The sequence below is a fragment of the Dendrobates tinctorius genome, unplaced genomic scaffold (genome assembly GCF_039654945.1).
Source record: "Dendrobates tinctorius isolate UK_male_01 unplaced genomic scaffold, ASM3965494v1 ptg000078l, whole genome shotgun sequence".
NCBI lineage: Eukaryota > Metazoa > Chordata > Amphibia > Anura > Dendrobatidae > Dendrobates > Dendrobates tinctorius.
Genome location: NW_027361746.1, coordinates 2808823 through 2825206, shown reverse-complemented (window position 1 = coordinate 2825206; position 16384 = coordinate 2808823). Strand labels below are relative to the sequence as shown.

The window sequence follows — 16384 nt, the reverse complement described above, 5'->3', positions numbered from 1 at the left end:
TCATACATAACCTCCATCCCATAGTCCCGTGCCCACATACCCATTACACATATCCTCCATCCCATAGTCCCATGCCCATATACCCATCATACATATCCACCATACTATAGTCCCATTTCCATATACCCATCATACATTTCCTCCATCCCATAGTCCCTTGTCCATATACCCCTCACACATCCCACAGTCCTGTGCCCATATAACCATCACACATTCTCCATCCCATAGTCCCTTGCCCATATACCCATCACCCATCCTCCATCCCATAGTCCCGAGCTGTATGGAACTGAGCAGGGAGTTCCTGGAGATGTGCTGTTATGTAACCTGTCAGTGCAGCTCTGTGTGTGGCCACCGATGATGAGATTTTCTACCCCGGTAGAAATAGAGCGCAGCAGTAATAGAGGAGGGGTTGATTCATTTCTGTCATGTGCGCTCTGCTCCTTTCTGGGGGGCAGACAATGGCTGGAAACTTATGTTGGGGATGCTAGATTTCTCTCACCCGGTCAGTGTCTGCTGAGGTGGGAAAACTGTTGCTCATAGCAACCAATCACAGCTCAGCTTCTTTTAAACAGCTCTGGTGAAATGAAAGATGCTTAGTGATTGGGTGCGGCTATGTGGAGAGGGCATGACTGATACCACCCACATACATACACTAATTTTTATATATATAGATGTATGTAATTTTAATTGTTTTATTTAAATTGTGTGCACAGGCAGATGATACTATTCCCCCATCAGCGGCACCTGCTGTCTCCCATCAGTGACACCAGATGTAGCACGATGGGAGCAGTAGTCTCATCGTCCCATGCCTGCTTTTTTACCGCAGGTCACGGCTGCGGGTCACAGTCAGCTGCAAGATCACACTGTCTTACCGGCAGCTCCTGTCATTGCATGCACTGAGCAGTGTGTGCAATGACAGGGGAAAATAAAGCCCACAGCATAAGCTGCGGGCTACAATTAAATGGCCACAATCTCCTACCACAGCTGTGACCTTAACAGCCCAGGTGGGAGTACCCAGGTCACAGCTAAGAGGCAGGAGGAGTGGCCTCAATGCAAGAGATGCGGTAAGAATATGACCGTTGGCTTCTTTGCCCATGGCAGCCGTAACTGAGGTGTACAAGTGTCGTGCTCAGACACCTGCACCCACACTAATGAAAATGGCAGCCCCCCAGTGGCAAACATAAAAGTCAATAAATAAATATCTACTAAAGTAGTTAATTTAACTTTGCATTAAAAGTAATTGATTCTATCAATAATTATTAATACAAAAATTAAAATCATGGCACCTTCTCTTTAAGAGCCAAGGATCACCAGAGGAGAGCTACAAAAAGACAAGGAATAAGCAGGTACAATTGTTTCAAAGAAAAGTAATGCACTCAACCTCCATGTCCTGTATGCATACTCACCTTGCATTGCTGAACAAAAATGCATGTTCTAGCGCATTGAAAGTTTGCTCAACAGCATTGAGAAAATACTGAAATACTAGGATAATATGGTCCAGCCAGATGAGACCAAAATTGAACTCTAAGGATGCCATAATACTCACCATGTTTGGAGGCCAAAAGGCACTGCATGTCACCCCAAAAACACCACATGAACAGTGAAGTATGGAGGTGGGAATATCGTGGTGACAGGCTCTTTTTCTGCATACGTCACTGGCAAACTTCATATAATTGAAGAAAAGATGAATGTACAAATATACTGAGACATTATTGATAAAAAATCTGCTATCATCTGCCAGGATGCTGAAGATGAAATGATGGTGGACATTTCACCAAGACAATGATCCCAAACACACAGACAAGGAAACTTTCAATTGGTTTCAGATAAAGAAAGTAAAGCTGCTAGAATGGCCCAGCCAATCACCAGATCTGAATCCTGTAGAAAATTTATGGAAGAAAGTAAAGTTCAGAGTTCATAGAAGGAGGCCACTGAACCTTCAGGATTTGAAGAGTGCTTGCTTGGGAGAATGGGTCAAAATCACACATGAGTAATACATCCAACTAGTTTCTCCATACTGGAGGCTTCTTGAATCTGTCATCACCAACAAAGGCTTGTGTATGAAGTATCAAATACAATTTAGTAAGCATGCTCAATACTTTTTCCTTGTGTCATTTCTCATTATTACCCAAAATTTAATTTATGGACATCTATGCTTTTTTCGTTGCCTGCGATGATTGTATTTTTTGTCACTGACATCTGGTGAGAATTTCCTGTCAATTGCACATGTTGAAATATTTTAACTTAGAAAATTAGTGATGTGTTCAGCACTTATTTCACTTGCTGTACATGTTGCCCCCCCATATTATAATGTCCCCTATCATGTAATAATGTCCCCAATCCTGGCCCCTTCCTCTAATATGTCCTCCATCCTGGCCCCTACTTGTAATAATGCCCCCCATCCTGAGCCTTTTCCTGTATTCATGCCCCCCATCCTGGGCCCCTTCTTGTAATGATGTCTTCAATCCTGGCCCCTTCTGGTAATACTGTCCTTCATCCTGTTCCCTTCCTGTACTTATGCCCCCATCCTGGCCCCCTTTTAGTAATATATATATCTGGTATAATGTTATCCTTACTGGGCCTTTCCAGGTTAAATGTCCCCCATCCTGAACCCCTTCCTTGCTGAATGTCCCACATCTTTGGTCCCTTACTGGTATAATATCCCACATCCTGGGCGCTTTCTTGGTATAATGTCTCCATCCTGGACACCATCCAGTTATAATTTCTCCTATTCTTGTATAATGTCCTCCTTCCTAGGCCCCTTCTTGGATTCACATTCAGCTAAAATAGTCGCTGGCCTTGGTGGGCCCCTTTCAGCACGTGGGTCCCCCTTCAGCACTCTCTACCACTGCGATCATTACACCCCTGATTATAGGCATACAGCTAGTGGCTGGTTCATTACTCAGACAGTTATCTTCTATGCACTAATGTTTAGAGCTGATGTATCTTGTGAAAAAAAGATTTTTCATGTGAACCTTCTATTCTGCTGAGACTAATTGGCGCTTTGGAGACTTTTCTTGTTGAAATCTCTACTTAAAAGGTTAATAAAATTAGAATGTAAGGATTATTTTCACCAATACATCTCCCTGTGTAATCATAATACCTAGAAAAACACTGAAAGAGATTGAAATTCAATACCAGGCACAATCATGTGTGCAAATTCACCACTTAATCTAAAAAAATAGTCCCTAAGGCACTTCAAAAAGTTTTCTTTAGCATTCGAGTGGAGGTTCTGGAGGTTGGACCCTCAGAAATCAAACATTGGTGTCTTGTCCTAAAGATTTGGAAAGTTCAGTTCGGATAGTTAGAAACCAACAAAATTGTCTTAAAAAATTGGAAGTTCCATCCGTCAGGTAAAACGTGGAACTATGATGACCAAAACCAGGCTTCAACTATATTGATATTATTGTATAGATTTGCTATATAAAATATATCATTATGTTTTCTCCACATTAAGGGTACTTATTGGGTCACCCCTGGAGGGCCAGCCAACACGAAGAACAGGAGATGTTTATAAATGCAAAGTGAATGGGAAATCAAACTGCACAAAGATTAATTTGCCAAGTAAGTGGACATTTTTAAGGAATATTTTCGCATTCTACAAAACTCATCACATTAGAGAACATTTCCACCTAGAGCAAAAATCACAAGTTAATATGCATTTTTGAGCTGTCCACTTCTGTAATGATATTTTCTAGAGATAAGAGAATTGAATTGATTTAATTTCAATCAAATTTTTGTTGAACCTTTGGGAATTTGCTGAATCCAAAGAATTCTAACAATTTATGATACATTTAGTGTTCATCACAAAAAAAAAAGATTTTTTAAAAAAGGAGAAGATTGAATCACAACACGATAATAGAGAGAAAGCCATAACACATTGGACAAATATTCCACACACAGTGTCTTGTAGTGCTGCAGAAGTGAAAAGGAGTGTAGAAGTCTACAAATAATACCGAGATTCAATTGAAATGGGGAGAGAGGAATAGAAGAAGGCCTAGCAGTAGTGGATGCTAGTGTACAGTAAATGGCTTACTGTAGCTGGCAGCTGTCCTACTCCATTTGAATTACACATTTTTGTTTTTCTTCATGCACAAGAGAGCAGAGAGCCATCACAATAATTATTGATGAAAAAAAATTATCTAAACTCCGTGTCTGTCAGAGAAAGTGTGCTTTTCACAACGGACTGTACTCTTTAGATTTTTATTTCTTATCCAATTCATTATGGGATCTGTGAAATAGCCGTACTTAAAAATGTAAAAAAATAAATAAATAAAAATCCAGACATTTACCTGCAACTGTATCCACAAATTGCACATCACAAAATAAGGGGTTTTTTTGCACATCTGTTTTAGTAGTAAAATTTGACACAAGTACACACCACTCGAATACTTTTGGATTTTTTTTACATCTACTGTACCAGACATCTCTGTTTCAGTCCATTTTTGGGGGAATGGGGGGAAAAATTGTTTTCATAAAATAGAGAAAAAAAATGAAACAAATGCACACATTTACCTGTGACTGTTTTGCACACCTCTTTTAGAGGTCGATTTGACACCATTACATGCCACACCAGTACTGCGGCCTGTTGCCATTGTTGGCTTTTTGGACATGTACCTACATAGCATTTCTCTTTCAGTAATTTATGGGAATGAATAAGTAACTGGGATTGAAAACATGACACAGGTTAAGTTTAGTGACGTAAAAGAAAAAGTGAAAATAGATGGGTAAAGTAAAAGAAAAAAATAACTGTGCCCCGTCTAATAATGTCAGAGCCACAAGCAGCATCAACAACATCAATGGCACCAGGCATGTGGACAGTAGCACTACTGACCACTACTACCTCTGACAAGAATATTAGTGAGGAGGAGAGGAAGACATTATGGGACATATGGCACATCACTCGAATCAGTCACAGCAAGATGATGTTACATTTCACAGTGACACCATCAGATTGAGTGTGCGTTCTGCGTAGTCCTCCTCCTCCTCCTTGGTAAGTTATTATATATTGCAGACTTTCAGTTCCATGAAGGACACACCTATCCGTTCTGCCCCGTAGTGGCCTAAACCACAGCACTTTGGGAGCTAAGGAAGATATTTCACAACAACTTATTTCTGTTAATTTATTGGATCAGATGAATAGCCTGGATTTGTACTCACGTAGCAAATTCAAATGCCTAGCTGTGCTGGTGGCTCTGTCAGCTGTGATAATTGGGGCACTGGCAGAAGAATTCTAAGTGAAGGCAAATATAGAGATGGGAATCAGGATGGGGCAAAGACATCAAGACATTTCCCACACTGAGACAACTCTCAGGCCGGGGTCACACTGGCGAGGAATACGGCCGAGTGAGAGGCGCTAAAAGCACGCATTACACACGGACCAATGATTCTCTATGGGGTCACTCGCACCAGGCGTATATTTCTCAACCGTATTCTAGGCTCCGTGCCAATTGCAGCATGCTGCGATTGTCAGCGTACTACACCCGTAGTACGCCAATGCAAGTCTATGGGTGCGCAAAAAATACAGATTACACACGGACCACACATGTGACTTGCGAGAAATACGCACCCGGTGTCTTTTAGCAAAGCCGGCAATTCAGTGCGCTATACAGTAAACTCACACTGACAGGTTTAATAAAGAAACAAAAGAATAGATATAGACACATAGAATACATATACAGTGGGGCAAAAAAGTATTTAGTCAGTCAGCAATAGTGCAAGTTCCACCACTTAAAAAGATGAGAGGCGTCTGTAATTTACATCATAGGTAGACCTCAACTATGGGAGACAAACTGAGAAAAAAAAATCCAGAAAATCACATTGTATGTTTTTTTTTCCTTTTATTTGCATATTATGGTGTAAAATAAGTATTTGGTCAGAAACAAGCAATCAAGATTTCTGGCTCTCACAGACCTGTAACTTCTTTTTTAAGAGTCTCCTCTTTCCTCCACTCATTACCTGTAGTAATGGCACCTGTTTAAACTTGTTATCAGTATAAAAAGACACCTGTGCACACCCTCAAACAGTCTGACTCCAAACTCCACTATGGTGAAGACCAAAGAGCTGTCAAAGGACACCAGAAACAAAATTGTAGCCCTGCACCAGGCTGGGAAGACTGAATCTGCAATAGCCAACCAGCTTGGAGTGAAGAAATCAACTGTGGGAGCAATAATTAGAAAATGGAAGACATACAAGACCACTGATAATCTCCCTCGATCTGGTGCTCCACGCAAAATCCCACCCCGTGGGGTCAGAATGATCACAAGAACGGTGAGCAAAAATCCCAGAACCACGTGGGGGGAACTAGTGAATGAACTGCAGAGAGCTGGGACCAATGTAACAAGGCCTACCATAAGTAACACACTACGCCACCATGGACTCAGATCCTGCAGTGCCAGACGTGTCCCACTGCTTAAGCCTGTACATGTCCGGGCCCGTCTGAAGTTTGCTAGAGAGCATTTGGATGATCCAGAGGAGTTTTGGGAGAATGTCCTATGGTCTGATGAAACCAAACTGGAACTGTTTGGTAGAAACACAACTTGTCGTGTTTGGAGGAAAAAGAATACTGAGTTGCATCCATCAAACACCATACCTACTGTAAAGCATGGTGGTGGAAGCATCATGCTTTGGGGCTGTTTCTCTGCAAAGGGGCCAGGACAACTGATCCGGGTACATGAAAGAATGAATGGGGCCATGTATCGTGAGATTTTGAGTGCAAACCTCCTTCCATCAGCAAGGGCATTGAATATGAAACGTGGCTGGGTCTTTCAACATGACAATGATCCAAAGCACACCACCAGGGCAACGAAGGAGTGGCTTCGTAAGAAGCATTTCAAGGTCCTGGAGTGGCCTAGCCAGTCTCCAGATCTCAACCCTATAGAAAACCTTTGGAGGGAGTTGAAAGTCGGTGTTGCCAAGCGAAAAGCCAAAAACATCACTGCTCTAGAGGAGATCTGCATGGAGGAATGGGCCAACATACCAACAACAGTGTGTGGCAACCTTGTGAAGACTTACAGAAAACGTTTGACCTCTGTCATTGCCAACAAAGGATATATCACAAAGTATTGAGATGAAATTTTGTTTCTGACCAAATACTTATTTTCCACCATAATATGCAAATAAAATGAAAAAAAAACAGACAATGTGATTTTCTGGATTTTTTTTTCTCAGTTTGTCTCCCATAGTTGAGGTCTACCTATGATGTAAATTACAGACGCCTCTCATCTTTTTAAGTGGTGGAACTTGCACTATTGCTGAGTGACTAAATACTTTTTTGCCCCACTGTATATATATATATATATATACACGCATTCTATGTGTCTACATCTATTCTTTCGTTTCTGTTAGAAACCCTGTCATTGGGCTCCATTATATGTCCATCTTGCAAGCCTGCGAGAAAATCTCGCCATACGGATGCCATACGGATTACATACGGATGCTTACATGCGCAAAATACGCGACCACACCGTGATTACGGATGACATACGGAGCACTATTTAGGGGTCATTCATTCGTATTGCGCATGTAAAATACTGACCGTATTTTGCGTCGGTTAATGTGACCCCGGCCTCAGCCCTAGTCAGGGATGATGATTGTGCGGTGGCAAAGACCGTGAAACCAGTTTGGGATGATGGGTAGGGAATGACATTAGAGCACGAGAGTGTTGGCATTGGTGATTATGAGTGAAGCCAATGTCTGGCTAAAGGATCGCCTGGGGTCAGATCTGCTTCTTCTGTGGTCATGAGTTGATGTTGCAACAGCATTTTTGAACACGATAACGTGAAACGCGCGTCGGGGTATTTTGTGCTGCACACAGACTGCTTACCCAGATCTGCCTTATCCGTATGAATTTACTTCTTTTAATCAAGTTATGTATTATCTCTGCATTCACTATCAGTCTCTTACTATGATATGAGTATTTATTATTATTTGCACTGCACTTTATCCTTTGCATATAGTTTTTTTGGCTATATCTGTGAAACATTACTCATCACTTGATGATAAAAAAAAACACTAAATGTATAACTACTAAAATCTACAACCATTGCAAATGCACTGAATTGCCGGCTTTGCATATAAACTCTCATGGTATTCCACATTTTTGAAGTGGCACTATAACAATACTCTCATATTTAACATTACTCATACCTAGGATTTACAGCATTTATATAACATTTGTGAATGATTTATCTGAGTCACTCTGGTACAAACAGTGTCTCTTTACACATTCTCCACATTTTAAATGTTTAAATGTCTGATTTTAAATGTAATACCAATAAAAGTAATTTAATTTTACATTTTAGGATCATTACTTTTTATTTTTTTTTGTAGGTTTTCATATATATTTTGCATTGCATGCTATTAATAGGAAAATGTTACATACGGTATAATTAAAATGTCTAAAATATCTCAAATGGAAAGCTCAAACTAATTTTAGATTAAACAATTCTTTATTCAATTTTCAAATTTTTTCACCTGCAAGAAATTATAATTGGTAAAAAAAAATAATTACTGTAAATATAAACTGAAATATTGATTACGCGGTTTGTCTGAATGCAGAAGTCTGCCTGATATTGAAAAAAAAATTGAATATGGTTTTTATCAAAATGTAACTTTTTATGAATTTGTCCTAGAATCTACAACCATTGCAAATGTTTCTGAGGTGAAGGAAAACATGACCATGGGGTCCACTTTGGTCACTAATCCTAATGGTGGCTTTGTGGTAAGGATATCCTAAAAGATAATTGACTACTGCTATGTTATTGCATACTGCTTGGATAATCCTTACAGTATTTGTCTATTTTGCAATTTCAAAATTAATCAAAACAGCATAAAAATATTAAAAAAAACTAAATGATATTCACTGAATGACACCACTGCCACTTGTGTTTCACTACTGTTCTATAGTCCTTCTATAGTCAAAATGACCCTATACTGGGACATGTGACCAATAACCAGTAATCTCTGGCTGAAATGGATCATCCTGGTCAAGAGAGAGAAGGAATATGAGATCAGAAAGTCTCTTGGAAAGTATCAAAACAATTAAATCACTGTGATGCATCTAAATTGAACAAACCCTAAAGGTGTTGATTGCAGGGATCTGACCTTTGGGATCTCTACCGATCCTTTGATTGAAGGAAGTACGGTAAAATTAGCTCCGTTATTATGTCTTGGGTTGGGAATAGTGCATAAAAAATGTTGTATTTCTGAATGTATTTCTTCCATTCTTTCCCAGGCTTGTGGCCCTCTCTACGCGTACCGATGTGGAAGTTTGCATTACACAACTGGAATTTGTTCAAATGTCAGTTCTTCATTCCAAGTTTTGAACCCAATTGCGCCAGGAGTGCAAGGTATGGTACATGGGATCATAAAATATTATCCGTAACGTCGTGGTCTGTCTTCTCAACTGTGAATAATATCTTCTCCAGAATGTGTCACACAACTGGATCTGGTGATCGTTCTTGATGGATCTAACAGTGTCTACCCTTGGGTCAGTGTGACTGAATTTTTACAGAAATTATTTAAAAAAATGACAGTCCACCCGTCTCAAACACAGGTAAATACAACGTACTGTCTTCACCCAAAACACCTCTTGTGTTTCAGTCCTCCATCTCCTGATAGCAACCACATAGGTTGTTCTGAATTTTACTATTTTATTTTCAGGAATTAGACAAAATTCAGAAATGTTTCAAACATGTTTTCTCCTTTTCCACCATGCTTTGACCCAAGACCCATTATGGTTCTCACATGGCTCAAGATAGTTAAGCCTTTTAAGAATCAGTTGTTACAGTTTAACTTTATGCTCAAATCCCTTAAAAAGTCACTATAATTTAACATTTAAATTTTAAATAAGTTATATAATATATATATATGTAATATATTTTATCAGAGAAATCTGCTTATTTCTCCATCTCTGAGCCACATCTCCCCATGCTTCCTGAACTCAACATTTACTCTGAAGACAGTTGAAATCTGTTTTGCTAGATCACTGAGGTATCAGATTACAGCTGCTTATTGATGTCTATTGAGAGACATCAATAAGCAGCTGTAATCTGATACCTCAGTGATCTAGCAAAACAGATTTCAACTGTCTTCAGAGTAAATGTTGAGTTCAGGAAGCATGGGGAGATGTGGCTCAGAGATGGAGAAATAAGCAGATTTCTCTGATAGCCGAAAGGAGCTTTGTGAGAGAACAGACTTACTAGAGAGTTGCAGTTTTCTTGTAAGTCTTTTAGCTCACTCCAGAGCTGGATTCACAGCTACGCTGCTTAGATGTTTAGGCCTCTTTCACACATCAGGTTTTCGGCGTCAGGCGCGATCCGGCGCTTTTGACTAAAACCGGATCCGGCGAAATGCAATGCCGGATCCGGTTTCCCCCCCATTGACTTGCATTAGAGCCGGATCGAGCCGGATGGCCATGCGTTTCATCCGATTTTCGCGGGATCCGGCAATGTGACGCGATCCGGCGTCTGGAAAAAACGGCTACTGTAACGTTTTTTGTCTCCGGCGAAAAAGCCGGACACGCCGAATCCGGCGTGTCCGGCTTTTTCATACAATGAAAGCCTATGAGCGCCGCAATGCGCCTGATCCGGCGACAGCCGGATCCGGCGGCCGGATCCGGTTTCTTTGGTCTGAGCATGCTCAGTAGCTCTGCCCACAGGACATATATAAAAGCAAGACAATGGGACCCTCAGCCACACCCAACATGCCACCCAAGCCAAGAACCAGGAGCAGGAGAAGGCAGCAGACATCTGCAGCAGCAGCACCATCAGCACCACCCCAAATGGAGCAGCATGCTGAACAACGGGAGGGGAGTCCAGCAGCAGATGAGAGACGGTAATTATCAAATCCCCCATTCCTCCAAACTAGGGCTATGGAATATCAAGATATTCATTGGCCCTTTGTTTCTCTTTATTCAACAGCCGCCCAATAGATGCAGCAGCAGCAGCAATGGCAGCAGCAGAAACACCACCCACAGCCATGGAGTCTGGCCATGAGGAAGACAGCACATCTTCTGGGAGCCCTCCCTCGCATCGTCAGCGTTTGACGGTAAGTTTTTATTTCCAAAATCCATCATCTCTGTAATATATGTGTATTCATTGCCTTTTATTTCAAAACAGGAATCACAAGATGAAGAGGAGCTCCCAGAAGAAGAAGGAAGGGGTGGACAGACACTTGGAGTGGGCTCACAATTGGTAAGTTTTTTGCATCAAACGTAGAAACACAACATCACACTACACACAACACATAGAAAACAATGTTCTGCAGACCACACACAGCAAACAAATGCCTACATCCAAAGACATAACATTTTTTGTTTTCTTCTCTAGTCTTCCCAATCTGGTGCTCGGCCAAGAGGTCCTCGCAGTGCCTCCCAGGGTCGTCGGCGACAGCAACGCGGCGGTCACCAGCGTGTAAGTATAAATATTTTTGCTTTGTTTTTTTTGCACTTTTTATTTCATTTCTTTTGTGGAGGCTAATTATGTTATTTTTGTCTTTTTCTTTAACAGCCTTCACAGCGTGCTCCCAACTCTGACGGTGAGGATGGAGGGATTGATGTGGACCGCCTCATCGATCTCGTCAGAGAAAGGGAGCCGCTCTGGAATATGGCTGACCGCCGCCACGCTGACCTGATCGTTACCCGACGACTCTGGGAGGAAATCTGTTCGCTCCTTGTGGACCGCTGGGAGGAGCTCGAAGCTCGGGCCCAGATTAAAGAGCGTAAGTATATACAGTACCAGTTGCTTGATTTAAACCAGTGTTTCCCGAACTCCAGTCCTCGTGGTTCCCACGGATCATGTGTTCAGGATTTCTATTTACTTTGGAAATCCTGAAAACATGACCCCTGGGGACCATGAGGACTGGAGTTTGGGAAACACTGATGTTGTATACTAACCACTTTGTCCTTTCTCGTTTCAGGGGAGAGAATTGTGAAGCGGTGGCGGTCTGTGAGGGATCGTTTCAAGAAGGAGTTCAATAAAGAGATGCGGGCCCCGAGTGGATCTGGAGGACGCAGGAGCAAGTACAAGTACGCGCGAGCCCTGTCGTTCCTCCGGGAGACAATGCTCACCAGAAGGTAAATATTACACACCACATGTGACAAAAAAATGTTTAGATGTAACTTTTTTTTTTCAGCCAGGGCCATACCATGTCACTATTTTAATTGGTTTTTTTTCTCTTTATTCCACAGCACGGTGAGCAGCACTCGGGAGCCTGCACGATTGGACCCTTCTGAGGCGATCCCTGAGGAGACCGGCACCGAGGGACACTTCGACCGCCCCGGTACATCTGCACCTTCCCAGCCTTCCCACACATTCGACCCATCTGTCCCATCCACCAGCACAGGAGCATCGTGGCCGCCTACATTACATGAAGCTGCTGGTGAGGAGATCGCTTTCCCTTTACCCCACCCTTCTGCCCCTGCCACCTCTAGTACACCTGCGGGTACTGGGCGGCAGCGGCAGAGGGGTCAGGAAAAGACTTATGCGCCAGAGTTCTTGCATCTGAATGCATCTTTCCAGAACTGTCTAAAAGTCTTGTCAGAGCAAATCTCCGCAGGCTTTCAGCAGATCAACTCCAGCATTCTGGAGGTGAAGACACTTCTGCAAACCATGCATTCAGAAGCAAGATCTTCGCCAAACCACACCTTTTTCAGGTCTGTTGTGGAGTGCATGGAAACGCTCTCTCCTGCCAGCAGATGCATGTAATGCATTCATGCCACGCTGCTCTCCAGCAAGTTACCTCCCAACCTCCTCCTCCCACCACAGTAGTTCCTCCACCTGCACCCCCTCCAGCCACTTTCCATCCTCCCCCTCCTATTACATCTACACCCCCTCCAGCCACTTTCCATCCTCCCCCTCCTATTACATCTACACCCCCTCCAGCCACTTTCCATCCTCCCCCTCCTATTACATACCATCCACCTCCCCAGCACCAGCAACCTCCCCAGCACCAGCAACCTCCCCAGTACCAGCAACCTCCCCAGCACCAGCAACCTCCCCAGTACCAGCAACCTCCCCAGTACCAGCAACCTCCCCAGTACCAGCAACCACCTCAGTACATGCAAACTCCCCAGTACCAGCAACCTCCCCAGTACCAGACATCTCCCCACTTCCAGCAACCTCCCCAGTACCAGACATCTCCCCACTTCCAGCAACCTGCCCCGTACCAGACATCTCCCCACTTCCAGCAACCTGCCCCGTACCAGACATCTCCCCACTTCCAGCAACCTGCCCCGTACCAAACTCCTTCCCCATACAACTTGCCATCAACATCATCTGCTTCTACAGTCCCTGCCCAACCCTCCACTCCACCACCCACCACCTCTTCTGCTTCCCACATGTCCACCCATTCTGTAGTTTTTTCCACACCTTCACCTCTAACTGTTCCTTCCCCACCACGATCCCAGTCCTCTCTCCACACTCCCAGTGTCGAAGTGTCCCGCAGCCCCTCCAGCAGTATTTCCACCACACACTACACAGATTTATAATGTGTGTATTTAAATAAAAATGACCAGTTTTATGGTTTCAAAGCTTTATTAAACAAGTTTATTAAAATTTTAAAAAAGTTTACTAAAAAAAACATTTTTCAATAAAAGTTAAATTATTTTATACTGGTTGTCTGCCATTTCTTTCTGCGGCGAAAAAGGTTAAATACAGGGTATTTAAAAGGTGAAATGGTATTCAAAACTAGGTATATAACTGTGGGTAAATTTTAGCTTTTTGCCACAGTTGTGTTCCTGGTTGTGTTTGAAGCAAAGTATTTCACCTAAAAAGTTGTGTTTATTGTTGGTGATTTCCTAACAATGTACACAACTTTTGTTAAAAGGTGAAATACTTTGCATAAAACACAACCAGGTACACACCTGTGGCCTAAAGCTAAAAATAGAGACCATGACAAGATAGCCAACTTTGGTTGGCAAAGGTATATACTGTTGGTACAGAAGGTACACAAGTTTGGTTAGGGCACAAATCTTTCACACTCTGTCATCCTGCCAGTGTACTCTGCCTTGAGGTGACATAAAGTATAGTGCAAAATTGTCCCTCATTACTGAAACCGTCACAGAACTTCTAGTGGTAATGTCATGGTAATCTTGCAAGGTGGTTTCTTCAGAGGTGTCCTCAATGGAAATGGGTTCCTTGCAGATAACAAAATTGTGGAGTACCACGCACGCTTTGATCACCTCGTCCACAGTTTCTGTCTTGAGGTTGATCGCAGTCAATAGGACCCGCCATTTGGCTGTCAGAATACCAAAGGTACATTCAACCATTCTTCTTGCTCTTGTGAGGCGGTAATTAAAAATGCGTTTTGGTCTTGTCAATCCTCTGCTAGAGTACGGTTTCAAAAGGTGTTCTGACAGCTGGAAGGCTTCATCCCCTACACAGACAAATGGCATAGGTGGACCAGATGTTTGCGGCAGCGGTCTAGGTGGTGGGAACTGGAAGGTGTTTCCATACAGTTTACGCCCCATGGCAGACAGTTTGAAAACTTGAGAGTCATTGGAGCGGCCATAGGCCCCAATATCAACCGCAATAAATTTGTATTCCGCGTCAGCGATGGCCATGAGGACAATTGAAAAATATTTCTTGTAATTGAAATATTCCGATCCCGATCCAGCTGGCTTTACAATGCGGATATGTTTCCCGTCCACAGCGCCCAAGCAGTTGGGAAACTGACATATCTGTTGAAACTTGTCAGCAATTTCAATCCACCTCTCTGTTGTGGGCTCTGGTAAAAACTCTTCAGCTAAGGAGTCCCACAGTGCACGGCATGTGTACTTCACAATTCCAGATATGGTGGAAATCCCGAGTCTGTACTGGAAATGCAGTGACGAAAGGGATTCTCCAGTTGCAAGAAATCTGTGGGGAATTAAAAAACAATAAATTAGTTTTAAATCACAGCATTACATACCAAAACTGACCTATAACACTTGGAGATACAAACTACCACCAACAAGATTGCAGTGAAAGTGTGCTCTGATGCGATCACATCCAATAAATGTGGCTTACCTTAAAGTCACCATCAGACGCTCTGCGGGTGAAACAGAGAAGCGGCAATAGGTGTCTGCTTTTCTTATGAGGTGTGCAATGCGCTCCACCAAGTAATCAAAATTCTCCATTTTCATCCTAACATATCCAAAAAATTTATCCGGGTTTCGTCGAAGGTCCATGCAGAGTGTAGAATAGACCCCACGCGTCATTCTCTTGGCTGTGATGGGGTGGATCCACAAACGTCGTCTACGATGCCTGATGCGCGGCTGTCTCGCTCTCTCCTTCTCCAGAACAATCACCCTCAAACGATTCGCCTCCGCTATAAAATCCGCCAAATTCTTCAAAATATTTCCAATGACAACATCCATCTTCGCCAGTAACTTGCTCTTCTCTCCAACCTGCACTTTCTCCTCGACAACCTGTCAAAGAAGGGCTGTAGGAACACTCTATATATAGTTTTCCAGTAGCCAATCCCGTTCGGAAGGCCACAAGGGTCAATTTTAAAAACCGGATCCGGCGTAATCCGTCGAAAAACGGATAGAAAAACGGATGAACCGGATGAGACGGATCCGGTTTTGTCTGTCAAGAAAAAGACGGATCCGGCAGAAAACCGGATCCGTCACATCCGGTTTTACTAAACATTTGCCGGATCCGGCGTTCCGGCACGACGCCGGATCGCGCCTGACACCGAAAACCTGATGTGTGAAAGTAGCCTTAGATTTGTGCTGTTTACAGTGCCATGGACCAACATAAAGATGTTGGCCATCCATCACTGTCTTGGTAACTTCCTACTTGCATTCATGTCTGTTATTAATGTAGGTTTCAATAGTTCAATATGGTGAAAACGTCACTCATGAGTTTAACTTGAATACCCATTCCTCTACGGAAAGTGTGCTGCAAGCAGCAAGCATGATAAACCAGAGAGGAGGCTCTTCAACATTGACAGCTCTTGGCATTGATACTGCAAGGTATGTGGAAAAGGATGTGCAGTTTTTTCTTATAATAATTTGCAAAGACTTTTTTTCAGGTGGGGGGGGGTTTCTTGAATCCATAATGGAAACTCTGCTAACCTGTGCATTAATACAAGAAATTATGATTCAGCTCAGCATAACTGCAAATTTGCAGTTCATCAATATGAAAATGTTGCTCAACAATGCTTCGAAGGACTATAGTATAATGACAGTCACAATAGCTGGGACCCAGAGTATTTCAGGAACTGGCATGTAGTGCATAAAAAAGGACTTATTCTTAATGTCAATTTTGAGGGGTGATGGGGGAGAATACTGTCACAAGTTAGAGTGATCAATGAGTGGAACAGGCTGCCACGAGAAGTGGTGAGTTCTCCTTCAATGGAAGTCTTCAAACAGAGGCTGGACAGACATCTGTCTGCGATG

General features: G+C 42.7%; 1 protein-coding gene across 1 annotated transcript in view; it reads left to right on the top strand.

The window, feature by feature from the left end:
* The window catches only part of ITGA1 (integrin subunit alpha 1), a 249680-nt gene that overhangs the window by 87998 nt on the left and 145298 nt on the right, over window positions 1-16384 (top strand). Inside the window, exons 3-7 of the mRNA XM_073583398.1 lie at window positions 3458-3564; window positions 8634-8722; window positions 9236-9350; window positions 9429-9556; window positions 15810-15958. Of these exons, the coding sequence (XP_073439499.1) occupies window positions 3458-3564; window positions 8634-8722; window positions 9236-9350; window positions 9429-9556; window positions 15810-15958 (588 nt within the window). The remainder of the gene's footprint in view (window positions 1-3457; window positions 3565-8633; window positions 8723-9235; window positions 9351-9428; window positions 9557-15809; window positions 15959-16384) is intronic.